General features: G+C 44.4%; 1 protein-coding gene across 1 annotated transcript; it reads left to right on the top strand.

Annotated features, from left to right (window-relative positions):
- Positions 1-877: 877 nt before the first annotated feature.
- On the top strand, positions 878-14,908 carry LOC307209858 (vomeronasal type-2 receptor 26-like; the record flags this gene model as incomplete). The annotated part of the gene is made up of 7 exons (XM_079965222.1): positions 878-900; positions 1,470-1,761; positions 3,931-4,743; positions 7,677-7,904; positions 9,900-10,026; positions 11,322-11,731; positions 14,624-14,908. 7 exons carry the CDS (start codon positions 878-880, stop codon positions 14,906-14,908), a joined length of 2,178 nt encoding a protein of 725 aa, XP_079821348.1.
- Positions 14,909-14,928: the final 20 nt, after the last annotated feature.

A 14,928-nucleotide genomic window follows, 5' to 3' on the forward strand; every position in this document is an offset into this window, starting at 1 on the left:
AACCTGAAGGCAATATGTCCCTTGAATCTGATCAGGGAACCAACTGATGCGCGCAATTACTACCGGCCTGGTGATTTCATCATTAGTGGGATCATATCTCCAAATATTATTATGGATCAACTTCCATACAACTTTTCCAAGACCCCGGTAGTCAAGTTTCGGGGGTGAGTATCATATCATGTGGGACGCAGGTGGCGCTGTGGGTTAAAGCCTCAGCGCCTAGGGCTTGCCGATCGAAAGGTCGGCGGTTCGAATCCCTGTGGCGGGGTGCGCTCCCGTCGTTCGGTCCCAGCGCCTGCCAACCTAGCAGTTCGAAAGCACCCCCGGGTGCAAGTAGATAAATAGGGACCGCTTACTAGCGGGAAGGTAAACGGCGTTTCCGTGTGCAGCTCTGGCTCGCCAGAGCAGCGATGTCACGCTGGCCACGTGACCCGGAAGTGTCTCCGGACAGCACTGGCCCCTGGCCTCTTAAGTGAGATGGGCGCACAACCCCAGAGTCTGTCAAGACTGGCCCGTATGGGCAGGGGTACCTTTACCTTTACCTTTATCATATCATGTATAATTTCAATGGTTTCTATTTTTCGATGAAATTGCCGCTATTTCAGGGCTGTGAAGCCTGTGGCCCTACAGACATCAATGGACCACAGTTCCCATCTTCTCTAACCACTGGTCTTGCTGGCTCTGGCTGATGGGAGTTGGGAGTCCAGCAACAGGTTCCCCTATTTCCTCACCCCCTGGGCCTTCCCTAGTAAAATAACTCTATCAATGTTGCTGTGTTGCCCCTTAGAGATGGTGACACAAAAATACAAATGAATCTGGTCAGGAATGAAAAGGAAACATTAAATGATCTCACCTGCAGGAGGGAGATGAGGGTGGCATGGAACTCATGCACTTTCCAAGGTGACAAGGTTTTATTTGGAATCAACTTGATCACCTCCCCCTCTTTCCTTTCTCTTTCTGTGATGGAACTCCTATTTGGGGACTTCCCTGGCTTTTGTTCTGGCCCACGTAGGACCAGTCTGGATAGCTGGCCTTGGTGAAGACTTGACGTTTTCATCCTCAAAAAAGTTTTTTATTTGAGTTCCTACTGAAATGAGGCTGCATTTTAATGTTTTAATGTTGTACTCTAATCTTGTTTCTAAGTTGTATTTCAATCGTTTGTTTTTATACCTGGTATCAGCCGCACCGAGCCCAGTCTTGGCTGGGGAGGGCGGGGTATAAATAAAAGTATGTATTATTATTATTATTATTATTATTATTATTATTATTATTATTCTATTTGAGCAATATATAAACTGCCTAACCACAGTTGTGGTTGCAACAGTAAACACACAGAAGATCATGGGGCAACTCCTCAGTGAAATGAAAGCTTTCCTCCTCCAATCCAAGCCCTTGCTTTTTTTTCTGTCATTTGATGATGATGATGATGAATAGAAGTTTGACACTTTTTGTTGATTTATTTATTGCAGTGGGACAGTTAGGTACTACTGGCACATCTTGTCCTTCTTGTTCACCATCCAGGAGATCAACCAGAATCCCCGACTCTTACCCAATATCACCCTGGGCTACAACCTCTATGAGAACTATTTAGATGCAAGGATGACTTCTGATGCCATGATAGACCTGCTTGGAGGCTGGGATAGCAATATTCCAAATTATAACTGTGGGAGGAAAAATCACCTCCTGGCTGTCCTTGAACGCGTTAAATCTGCAATTGCAAAAGAGATTCAAGCCATGTCAGGCATCTACAAAACCCCACAGGTATGAAGGTGTGGCATGCCAGGGCAGAGTAAAATGTCAACTGCATAAAATTCCACTTTCTCTTCAGGCCAGTCAATGTGGGACGTGGGGGCAAGGGGTGGGAGATAATCCTGAGCTATAGATCCAAGGCTCTTTTTTCCGAGACCCTTGACCAACTTGAACCCTCCAGTGTCTCTGACTGTTAGATAGTAATTATTTCAGATGAATGAATATCTGGGCTGCCCAGAAAACAAGACACACACACACACACCCCATGGCCTCGCTAATGTGTCCAAAGGAAAGGAAAGGAAAGCAATACGTTTGGCACTAGCTTGGCACTAGGAGTTACCAGAAGGAAGCACAAAAGATGCCACCCAACCAGAGCCACAGCTAGGTGATGTTGCACCTCTGGCAGAACCGTCCAGATTGCACCCCCTAACCAAATTAGATCTTCCTCCCATTTTTGTTGTGCCACTCCAGTGATTGGCGCTGAAATGTCAGCATCCCTGATGGGGCGTGACCAAGCTGCTTTCACCAGGAAGAGTACCAGCGCCAGTCTCTTTGAAAGCCAATTGGATTGTTCCCGTGAAGGCAGCCAGCTGGGAGATGTGGCTGATCTCCCCATCCGTCTCCAGCGCTTGGGTTGGCAAGTCTTCCCACTGTGATTTCCCCACCCTCATCCCCCTGTCGGATCTGCGCCTCCCTCAACGAAAACCCCTGAATCAGTCAAAACACAATAAAAAGATTCCTTCCAGTAGCACCTTAAAGACCAACTAAGTTAGTTCTTGGTATGAGCTTTCGTGTGCATGCACACTTCTTCAGATACACTGAAACAGAAGCCACCAGACCCTTCTATATAGTGAGAAGGTGGGGAGGGGTATTACTCAGAAGGGTGGTGGGAATGGGTGATTGGCAGATAGCTGTGATGAGCCTGTTGACGACTCTTAATGACTGCAATAGGTCTTACAGGAAAAAGCAAGGGGTGAGAAGGTGAAAAATGGCTTTGTCATGTATAATGAGATAAGAATCCAATGTCTTTGTTCAGACCAACACGGCTACCTATGGCAGACCAACACGGCTACCTATCTGTCCCTGAATCAGTGTTTGGGTCCTGAGTTCAAATGAGGAATCAGATGCTGTGTGTGTGTGTGTGTGTGTGTGTGTGTGTGTGTGTGTGTGTGGTTGAAGACCAGAGACTTGGTGCCTCGTTCTGTGGGCTTTTGCATTTTAATTTAGGAGACTTTCAAAGCCTCCTGTCAGAGATTTTCCCACTCAGACAGACAGACAGCGAAGAATCTAAAGAGGAAGGAGGACAGTCTGAGGGGAGTAGAAATGGGATCCTCCTAAATCAAGGGTCCTGGTTGCGCTCGGGACCCTTAAGCCACCCCCATGGGGTGTGCTGTTGCTAGGCGTGGCCCAAGCCTTGTCTGTTGGGCCCCAGGATCGCACTTGGCTGTTTGGGTCAATTGGGGCGAGTGGTGTGATCCTGGGGACATATAAATGCGGCAGCACGACGGGGGTGGGGCACTTACGAAATAAGGTCCTGGCATACTGAGCATGCCCAAAGAATTTGGTAAGGGTGACCAATCATACGATGCTCTCTTTGTTTAAGAGGATAGTTAGTATGCATGCTCACACTGTTTGTCATTTGGGCCAGCCATAGAGAGATAGCATGGCATATGCTTAAAGTGCCTTGGAAGGAAATAGGGTGAGGGAAACTCAGTATTTTGACTGGATAGGAAATTTAAACTTAGTGGAATGTATGGAATGTGCATTGTCAATGTATAAAATGGCATGGAATCCATTGGCGCATGGCCACGTAATTTGGGAAAATATCCCTGCTGGTCCTTTCCGCACAGTAAAGAAATAAATACTTTTTCACTCATAGTCTCATGTGGTTTATTGGCATATCCAGGAGATGGAGCAAGCTTTTGCTTGCAACAATGGTGCATCTGCCCCAGCTGCAACAAAACATGTCTCTCCTGTATTGGTTTTCACAGCCACAGCAAGCACTGTAACCTTCCAGCCATTTGACTTCACATCCATTGTCTCCCAAGACAGATGCCAACCAATCAGATGCACCAGCTAGGTTCTTAAGGAGGGAGCAAGCTGGCACCTATGCAACCATTAAATATCTTGTGCTTATCTTGAAAGCAAAACAAAGCACTAATATTTTCCTTTCCTCACTAGCTCAGTTATGGCTTCACCGCCCGGCTTCTTGAAGGTAAAACTGAGTTTCCTTCTGTATACCAGATGTTCCCCAGAGAAGAAGCTCAGTACACGGGGATTGTTCAGTTGCTCTTGTACTTTGGATGGACATGGATCGGCCTCCTTGCTCCAGAGGATGACAGTGGAGAAAGGTTTGTGGGTGCTTTGACACCTCAGATGATCAGCAGTGGGGTTTGCATCGCCTTCTCAAAAAGAATACCAGAAAATAATCTATATCTATTCATGAGCCTGAGTGAGCTATTTTTCATGCGGAGACAAGTCAGTGTAATTGTTTGCTATGTAACCAGTCTCAAGGGATTGGCACTCATCATGGCAGTAAACCAATTCTTTGGGAAGCAAACACAGGCAAAAGTCTGGATCACAACAACTTTTCAGGAAATCAATTCTGGCTCATCATTTTCTCCTGCTTACTTCCGGTACATCCACGGTTCTCTCTCCTTTGTAATGAAGACCAAAATAAGGAGCAACAAACATGATTACTATGAAGCAGACTCCCCGCTTCTTGATCACTTTTTGGCAGAAGCATTCCGTTGCTCTTATTCAAAACATACGTTGTCCATGAAAAGCTGGGAAAGTTGCAGAGAGGAGGAGAGACTTGAGACTTTGCCCCAGGAGGAGCTGGAGAGAGCCCTGTCTCAAGACAGCTACAGCACTTACGTCAATGTTCATGCTGTGGCTCAGGCCTTAAATGCTGCGGTTTCATCTAGGTCAAAGCAGATGAAGGTGCTGAGTGAAGGAGATGAATGGGAGCATCACAGGCTACAGCCATGGCAGGTATTTTTTTCCTGCTTTTGCGAGCCACAAACCATTGTCTTAATAATGATGATGATGATGATGATTTATTATTTATACCCCGCCCATCTGGCTGGGTTTCCGCAGCCACTCTGGGCGGCTTCCAACACAATGTTATTGTTGTTGTTGTTGTTGTTTAGTCGTGTCCGACTCTTCGTGACCCCATGGACCAGAACACGCCAGGCACTCCTTGTTTTCCGCTTCCTCCCACAGTTTGGTCAAACTCATGCTGGTAGCTTCGAGAACACTGTCCCACCATCTGGTCCTCTGTCGTCCCCTTCTCCTTGTGCCCTCCATCTTTCCCAACATCAGGGTCTTTTCCAGGGAGTCTTCTCTTCTCATGAGGTGGCCAAAGTATTGGAGCCTCAGCTTCACAATCTGTCCTTCCAGTGAGCACTCAGGGCTGATTTCCTTCAGAATGGAGATGTTTGATCTTCTTGCAGTCCATGGGACTCTCAAGAGTCTCCTCAAACACCATAATTCAAATGTTCTTCTCATTATAGGGGATTGGAATGCTAAAGTAGGGAATCAAGAGATAAAAGGAACAACTGGCAAGTTTGGCCTTGGAGTTCAAAATGAAGCAGAGCAAAGGCTAATAGAGTTCTGCCGAGAGAACACAATATTAAAATACAGTAATGCATCAAACATTAAAAGCTTCCCTGAACAGGGCTGCCTTCAGATGTCATCTAAAAGTCTTTGACATCTGGTGGGAGGGCGTTCCACAGGGTGGGTGCTACTACCTAGAAGGCCCTCTGCCTGGTTCCCTGTAACTTACTTTCTTGCAGTGAGGGAACTGGCAGAAGGCCTTCAGTGCTGGACCTCAGTGTCCGGGTAGAATGATGGGGGTGGAGACGCTCCTTCAGATATACTCGACCGAGGCCCTTTAGAGCTTTAAAGATCAGCACCAACACTTTGAATTGTGGTTGGAAACGTACTGGGAGCCAATGTAGGTCTTTCAAGACCGATGTTATGTGGTCTCGGCAGCCGCTCCCAGTCACCAGTCTAGCTGCCACATTCTGGATTAGTTGTAGTTTCCGGGTCACCTTCAACGGTAGCCCCACATAGAGTTCATTGCAGTAATCCAACTGTGGAATGCAATGTAGTAATGAGATTTTTTAAAGAAAAAAATGCCTTTTTCAGGGTTCCAGGTCATATGGAAACCTGTACGTGAGAAAAACCCCTTCCCTAAATATCTTTGCATGAGGCAGAGGAGGTTCTTGGCAAAGATGCATGTCCCACACCTATGGTGATTTTGACTTTGGATAGACCTGTGTCTGCCTTCTTTGCAGTGGGCCCTGTACTGTGGAATAATCTTCACTAGAGATAAAATGGGTGTCAGCTAGTTCCAATATGCCTATACATAACCACATTCCTGAGCACTGATTTTTAGGACCTCTCTGAGGTCCAGCGCTGATGGCCTTCTGGCGGTTCCCTCATTGTGAGAAGTGAGGTTACAGGGAACCAGGCAGAGGGCCTTCTCGGTAGTGGCGCCCGCCCTGTGGAAGGAAATAAGCAACTATCTGACTTTTAGAAGACTTCAAGGAAGTTTTTAATGTTTTATTGTGTTTTCAATATTCTGTTGGGAGCCGCCCAGAGTGGCTGGGGAAGCCCAGCCAGATGGTTGGGGTATAAATATTATTATTGTTGTTGTTGTTGTTGTTTATTAGGTTTAAAACAAGTGTTATATTGTCCTTTGTCCTAATCTTGTTCTGCAAAGATCCTTGTTATTTTATATGAAAGGTGCTCTATAAATGCTATAATCAAGCTATAAGAAAAGATTGCGTGAATAGGACTTATGCTCTAGATGAGATGCAAACTGGCCCCAATTTATAAGAGCTTGAAGTGAGTGGATCTGTGGGATAACCAGTCTCATTATAACCAACATGCTTAAGTCTAATTAATGCATGAAGGGGTTATGTAATGGATGTATGGGGTTGCTCGTGCGTAAGTTTGCCACCACTCCTGGCTAGGTAGCCTGGTTAAACCTTTCCTGACTGGACAGCCCTTCACTTCGTGGCTGTTCAGTCACTAGCAGAATCCGTCAGTGGGCGTTTCTTAAACTTCTTCCAGCACAGAAGCTCTTTGACGCCAAGTCTACGCCTACTTTCCCTGCGCGGAAGTCTTCTGTGCAGGGTGGGTGTGGGCAGAGGAGGACCTGTGCTCTCCCCGCTGGTCTCCAGCGAAGAGTCCTGGAGACCCCTCTCCGATTCCCCCAACCGCCCACCCTTTATCCCTGGTGTTACGCTGATTTCCTTCCCCAGCCGATGAGTTCCCTCTCTCCCTGCTTGGCCCTTCTCCGGTATCGCTTGGGAGCCCTGCCTCCACTTCTGGCTCCGATGTTAGTTCCCTGACAGGTTAATACCCCATAGTAAGTGGTTCTGCCAGGCTTAGCTTAGGTCACTTCTCCTCACCTTGGGAGGAAATAGGTAATCAACCCTATTGTTCACATACACCCTCCACTTGGGAAGCTCAGTGTGTGAAGAGGTTTGAGCTGGTTACTTCAACTGAGCTGCAAGCCAATGATTTAGGAACTTGCACCACTTTGTAAGCAAGCTATGTTGTACTTCCTGTGCAAATTTCCGAAGCACATGAATCTGACCTTTGGGGAGTTTGTAAGTAAATAATTTTTAAACTTACCAAACATGTGGTATTTTCCTATGCTGTGGGATGAAGGGAATTTTGGAAAGATACTTTTAAAGGGGACATTTTGGAGGAACATATTTTAAAGGTTTTACAGCCTATATTTCCGTGCTTTACTTTGCTGCGTGTTTTGTGATTTCAAATCTCTGCTGGAGTTCTCTCACCAAACCACACTTGCCTCCAGGATTTTTCCTTTCTGTATCTTTTTCCGCCCACCAACATATTCCACATTGTCTCGTTGTTTCTTAATGCTGGTGTTTTCCTTGCCATTTCAGCTCTACCATTTCTTAAAAGAAATCCAGTGTTTGAATACTTCCATGGGCAGACCGTGTTTGGATGAGAACTGGGAGCTGCCACCTGACTTCGACATTGTGAACTGGCTGATGTTTCCCAATAACTCTCGTACTAGAGTGAAAATTGGGAATATAAGGGGAGCGGCTTCAACCAACATGAAGTTCACCATTGACTCAAAAGACATTGAGTGGCCCAACCAATTTAAGAAGGTAGGGAATGTAAAGGAGCAGGGAGGCTAGGAGAGCCCACTCTTCCTTGAGCAAGTGCTGCAAAACGGTATTAGAAGGTGAATCCATTGTGTCTCAGCTATCCAGTAACAGCTGCCACAACAACTCCCTCTTGCCACGGCAGCTGAGACAGGAAGGGAATTTGGCATTCTGAAGGAACAGATAGAGCCCTGGGATCCTGAGAAGAAACACCAGATCCGTCTCAATTTACTTCTGGAGTTGGCATCACTCTGTCTCGGGAGACAATGGCACCTTTGGGGTGAAGTCAAACCATATATATATCAGGGCGGTTCACAGCATAAAAAAATCTGTGGAGCTCTAATAATTTCTTGAATAATTTGCATGTGACTATGTGAAGTGGAGGGGACGCAGGTGGCGCTGTGGGTTAAAGCCTCAGCGCCTAGGGCTTGCCGATCGAAAGGTCGGCGGTTCGAATCCCTGTGGCGGGGTGCGCTCCCGCTGCTCGGTCCCAGCGCCTGCCAACCTAGCAGTTCAAAAGCACCTCCGGGTGCAAGTAGATAAATAGGGACCGCTTACCAGCGGGAAGGTAAACGGCGTTTCCGTGTGCGGCTCTGGCTCGCCAGAGCAGCGATGTCACGCTGGCCACGTGACCCGGAAGTGTTTCCGGACAGCGCTGGCCCCTGGCCTCTTAAGTGAGATGGGCGCACAACCCCAGAGTCTGTCAAGACTGGCCCGTACGGGCAGGGGTACCTTTACCTTTACCTATGTGAAGTGGAGAGCATCTTATATCTCCACATATTTTGGAACCCTGGAAATTCAGGGTTCACAGGAGGCCTTACTACAACTCTAGGGGACCCTGGGTGCAATGCAACTTCCGGTAGAAACTGGAAGTTGCTTTGAACGCCTCATGAGACTTCCAGCATGACCTCTCAGTTCCTGCAAGGCCTTGAAAGCTCCGCTACGGTGTGCCGACATAACGTGACATTGTGAAATCACGACGTCACATCGTCATAATGTCACATAATGTCATGGGCGCCATTGGGCACCCATAAGCTGGGGCCCAGGTCGGCGCCCTTGCTACAATGTCTGGCCAAAGGTGCAAAAGTAATACAATAGATAAAATAAGTACATTTCTGTACGTTGTTCTATAGAAATAAATGTTATACTCCTGATACAAATGTGGTTATTCATAACTTACTACATTCTGTATATACTCATTCCAAATATCAATGTATTTGTCTTTGTTTTGACAAATAAACTGATATTTGGAAAGAGTATATACAGAATGTAGTCATGTAGTCAACACCTCTAAGTGATCCATTCATAAGCTGTGAGTGTCATCTTACTGATCCATTGATTAAAGGGTATCTTATCTTCATTCTTCCAGTTCATAAATATCAGTCTCTTGGCCACAGTTAGGGCGTGTAGAATCCATTTTCATTGTCCAGTTGTCAGCTTCCATACAATAGGTTTATATAGTTCAAAAGGATATTCTCCGCACGCAAAGTCCTTTTAATAATAATCCAGGAATCATTTTTAAGTACAGTGGAACCTTGGGTTACATACGCTGCAGGTTACAGATGCTTCAGGTTACAGACTCCACTAACCCAGAAATAGTACCTCGAGTTAAGAACTTTGCTTCAGGATGAGAACAGAAATTGTGCTCCGGCAGCCCAGCGGCAGTGGGAGGCCCCATTAGCTAAAGTGGTGCTTCAGGTTAAGAACAGTTTCAGGTTAAGAACGGACCTCCGGAACAAATTAAGTACTTAACCCGAGGTACCACTGTAACTGCTTTGAAGTGGCACTACTTTTAATAACTGCTCTCTATCAGTCAGAAAGCTGTTTTGGTATAGTTTGTCCTCTTCCTTGAGTGTATTTCTGTACAGAAGGCAGGCACATAAATGGGTTCGGTGGAACCAGAGATCTTGTTGGGTCATTGCCAAACCCTATGAATTCCATATACACAGATGCTTCTAACACTTTCTCCTCGGTTCACCTTCTTCTCTGCATGACTAGACTGTCCCTCGCTCCAGGTGTACCAAAAGCTGCCAGCCTGGATACGCCAAGGTGGTTCAAGAAGGAGAGCCAATTTGCTGCTATGCTTGTGCTCTATGTGCAGAAGGAACCATCTCCACTCAGGAAGGTGGGTCATTCCAAGGGAGAGGGCATTCCTTCGGAGAATAGAAATAGGGCAAAGAGTCACCCAGAAACACTATGTGCAGAGCAGTAATACATTTTTGAACATAGGTGTTTTATTGGCTTCTCTATTTTCAATCACCATCCTTTCTTCCAGGAATTAAGCTGAAAGTAAGGAAGCAATCATTGCAGAACCATGTGGGTAACAGGGAGACAGCTTAGTATACATGCATGCATGTGCAGAAGCACCAAATCGCAACCCGTGCATGCACAGATACGCCACTGCGGGTTGCAAACATTGCGTGATCCTGCATGGATCACATTTACAACCTGAGCATCCAATCCACTGTACATAGTCTTTGACTATTTTCAGCTATGCTCTCAATGATCAAAGAAACTGAATCACACCATAAAGGACATTTATTTTTAAAGAGTGTGTGTGTGTGTGTGTGTGTGTGTGTGTAAGTAATAGAAGACAAAAGGGGAATAATTTTTAAAAGGCAATATTTGAAACAGTAAAGCAGAAACACAAACAAAAAAATATATGATGCATTATATGAAAATGATTACAAAACAAGCGGTGGACAATTTTGATCTGATTACCAGGAGCATTGCACAGAAGAAAGAGGAAACCGTTTGCATTAGCTACCAAAGATATAACAAGAAATCATACAGAAAAAGTGAAATATGAAAAGGCAGTTAAACTTATAACAATCTTCTTCCAGTCCAGCTAACATAAAAATTACCTGAGATGTTGGATAAATTTATCATTTACGCTATTTTTAAAAACACAGTTGCAAATTGCTCATTAGACAAGTCTCTCTCAGCCTAACGTACCTCACAGGTTTGTTGTAAATATCAAAAGGGCAGGGGGATATTCATGTACACTACCTTGAGCCCTTTGGAGGAAAGGTAGTGGATAAATGTAAAAATAAATAATCAAATAATAATAAACTGTCACAGGTCAATGTAAAGAGGTGTGCCTTTATTCTTAGGCAAAAAAAAATGTATGGTGAAGTTGCTGGACACACCTCTGTGGGGAGGTCACTGCATCAAAGCTTTGCCCTACATCACCAGGTTGTTTTGGCAATAAAAACTGAGGAAAAATTTGTGCCCCACCACTGTCTCCTCAGAAGAAAGGCAGGATACAAATGTAAACCTCAAATAAGCAATCGAACAAGCATTTTTTTGCCACACTTTCCCTATTCAACTGTCTTACTCCTTGACCTCCCCCACTTCAAAAATCTTTTTGAAAACCAAATAATGCTCTGATGCTCAAGCCACTCTTTTTCTCTTCCTTAGATGCAGAAGGTTGCACCAAATGCCCAGAAGATCAGCATCCAAGCAATAACAGAGATCAATGTGTCCCCAGGTTTATCACTTTCCTAGCTTATAAAGAACATTTGGGAATAATCTTAGTTTCCATTGCCCTTTCCTTATCTTTAACAACAGGCATTGTGTTAGTAATCTTCATTAAATACAATGAAACTCCCATAGTGAAAGCCAACAACCGGGACCTCTCCTACATCCTCCTCCTCTCCCTCCTGCTTTCTTTTTTGTCCTCCTTCCTCTTCATTGGGAGGCCAAGGAAAGAGACCTGCCTTCTCCGACAAACAGCCTTCAGCATCATCTTCTCAGTTGCTGTTTCTTCTGTGTTAGCAAAAACCATCACTGTGGTTCTGGCCTTTCTGGCCACAAAGCCAGGAAACAGGGTGAGAAGGTGGCTGGGGAAGAGTCTGGCCAACTCCATTGTCATTTGCTGCTCTGGTCTCCAAGTGGTCATCTGCACCATCTGGCTGTGCTTGTCTCCTCCATTCCCTGACTCTGACATGCATTCCCGGGCTGGAGAGATCATCCTGCATTGTAGTGAAGGATCTGCTGCCATGTTTTATATTGCCCTGGGCTACATGGGCTTCCTGGCTGCCATCTGCTTCACGGTGGCTTTCCTAGCCAGGAAGCTGCCTGGAGCCTTCAATGAAGCCAAGCTGATCACCTTCAGCATGCTGGTCTTCTGCAGTGTTTGGGTGTCCTTTGTGCCCACCTACCTGAGCACCAAGGGGAAATACACGGTAGCTGTGCAGATCTTCTCTATGTTGGCCTCCAGTGCTGGGCTTCTGGGCTGCATCTTCATGCCAAAATGCTACATTATTTTGCTGAGGCCTGATCTGAATACAAAGCAGCATCTGACAAGAGAAATTTAAGATGACACCTAATGCTTGAAACATTCCAGGCTGACAATGGGTAGCACTGTGAGCATGTAGTCTTCAGATTATAGTTCCATATAGCTCTCTTTGTTTTGCATTAATTATGAATGATTAAAATGAATGTATTATAACTGCTTTGTCACTCCCTGATTCCCACTAGATACCTGATTAGCCACGTTGGCTTTTACGCTGCTAATCCTCATCTGAGTCAGATTCACTCTATCCTTTTACGATGTATGACTCAGGGAAATTGTAGCAAAAGCTTTGTTCCAGCAGATTATGCTTTGGAATTTGACTTAGGCCCACTTTAGACACCTTTCCATGTGCTCTTTGGATGGGAGATGCTCACACATTCTTTAACCAACATGTCAGCTCTTGTTAATTGGGTGTGGAAATGGTTGAGCACATAGTACTATACTATTCATACTATGAAGACATTCACTCCTTATATATTACACCCATCTGAAAAAAAATCCTAGACAGATATGATAATTTTTATACCTCCCTCCTTTTGTCAAACTTCACCCACGAGTGGCTAAATTACATGCATCAATTACATGACACCAGTCAAGCTTGCAAAAATCTATCATTTGCCCGATAATAAATGTTGGAAATGTAAAGAGACTGAAGGTACATTCTTTCACCTTTGGTGGACGTGCCCAAGGATTAAGGCTTTCTGGGAGATGATTTATAATGAAATGAAAAAGGTATTTAAGTATACCTTCTTGAAGAAACCAGAGGCCTTTCTCTTGGGCATGGTCGGCCAATTGGTGCCAAAAAGGATAGAACTTTCTTTATGTATGCTTCAGCAGCAGCAAGAATACTCATCGCAAAGTATTGGAAGACACAAGATCTACCCACCCTGGAAGAATGGCAGATGAAAGTAATGGACTATATGGAACTGGCGGAAATGACTGGCAGAATCCAAGACCAGGGAGAAGAGTTGGTGGAAGAAGATTGGAAGAAATTTAAAGACTATTTACAGAAACACTGTAAAATTATTGAATGTTAAATGATTGTGGAATGATATGAAGTAGTCTTAGCAATAAGATAAAATAGGGATGTGTAAAAATGGATTGATATTAGATGAAAATTTGAAGTTATAAGATGTGAAGATAAAGACTTAAGAGTAAACAAAGAGGGTATGGATTTGCTGAACCAATTTGTAACTGGAATACAAAAAAGGGAGGTGTGAGGAAGTCATGAAAATAAGTAAAAGAGCGGTAAGATAATAGAAAGGTGTTTATTTTAAACTGTTTTGAATTTTTCTTTTTTTTTGGTTTTGCATCTGTTTTATTATTTTTGTAACTTTTTCCGTGTTGAAAAGCTAATAAATATTATTTTTAAAAAAAATAAATTACATGCATCAAAATGAATAACTAGGAATTGAATGGTTAAATCTCTTTACAACAATACTAGCAGATGAATCTATTCTAACTATGAATTGAATGTGAATGTGTAACAATGCCCACACATATCCTTGTCTTTTTTTCATGGTTTTAATTCCTTATGGTCTTCTCCTGGCCTGAAAATTGCAAATTGTAAATCATATTGTAACTTGGTGGCTGCTCTGTGATGGCAATAATAAAGATTGATTGATACCTGTATGCAAGAAAGGGTTTGTTATTCTGCAAATCATTGGTAGAACCTCATCTGCAATCCCAAGACTCAGGAGATATGATTCAGGAATTTAAGAGTAGGGCAAGGGTAGCTAATGCCACAGAAGACATAATCGGGATTCAAGATGGCCGTAACAAATTGGAGAACTCGGCCCAAACTAACAAAATTAATTTCAATAGGGACAAATGTAAGGTTACATATATAAGATGGGGGGAAACCTGGCTTGCCAGGTGTATATGTAAAAAGGATCTAGGGGTCTTGGCTACTGTGGGAAGCAGAATACCAAATTAGATGGACCTTTGGTATTCTCCATCAGAATGTCCGGATTCCCACCATCAAAGTCCAGGCCAACTCCCCCAATCTTCAACTCATGTCAAATATTGGATAAGCATCTGTGCTTTCTTGCAGACATGTTTTTCAACACCTCTGCACCTGCCCCTCAAGCCACACAAGGGCTCCAGTATATTACAGAAGTGAACCTTATTCCCCTTATCATTATGAAAATCATAGTGATCTATCCTCATTCTTGTCAAAGCTCAAGAGACATTTTGGGAAACTGTCTAAACATCAGAATCAAGATCGGTGTGATGTTACTTACTGAGCCTTGGTAATGTGGCACACAGAACATCTCCTGTGTCAGAGATACATTGAGTGAGAACTGGCAGAAGGGATGTGGGAGATACTAGGTGAAGTCCAATGACTCTGAAGCCATAGCTGAACACCACCCATATTGGTGGTGCAGCTTTGGTCTTGCAAGACGTTCTGTCGTCTTCTGATTAGCTGGCTCAGGAGGCGAGAGGATCCACTCACAAGAAACGTGTAGGAAGCAGAGCCAGAATGAGATCCTTGCTGCTTCTGTTGCTACTTCTTCTGCTGATGCCCCATGGAGTCTTTGGAGACCTAAAGACAAAATGCCCCTTGAATCTGATCAGGGAAGAAAATGAAGCACACAATTATTACCGGCCAGGAGACTTCCTCATTAGTGGGATCATATCTCCAAAATATTTCTCTGAACAGCGTCCATACAACTTTTCCCAGCCTCCATTCGCCAGGTTTCATGTGTAAGTAATTATGTCCAGGTGGGT

Source organism: Podarcis cretensis (assembly GCF_951804945.1).
Source record: "Podarcis cretensis genome assembly, chromosome: 2".
NCBI classification, from domain to species: domain Eukaryota; kingdom Metazoa; phylum Chordata; class Lepidosauria; order Squamata; family Lacertidae; genus Podarcis; species Podarcis cretensis.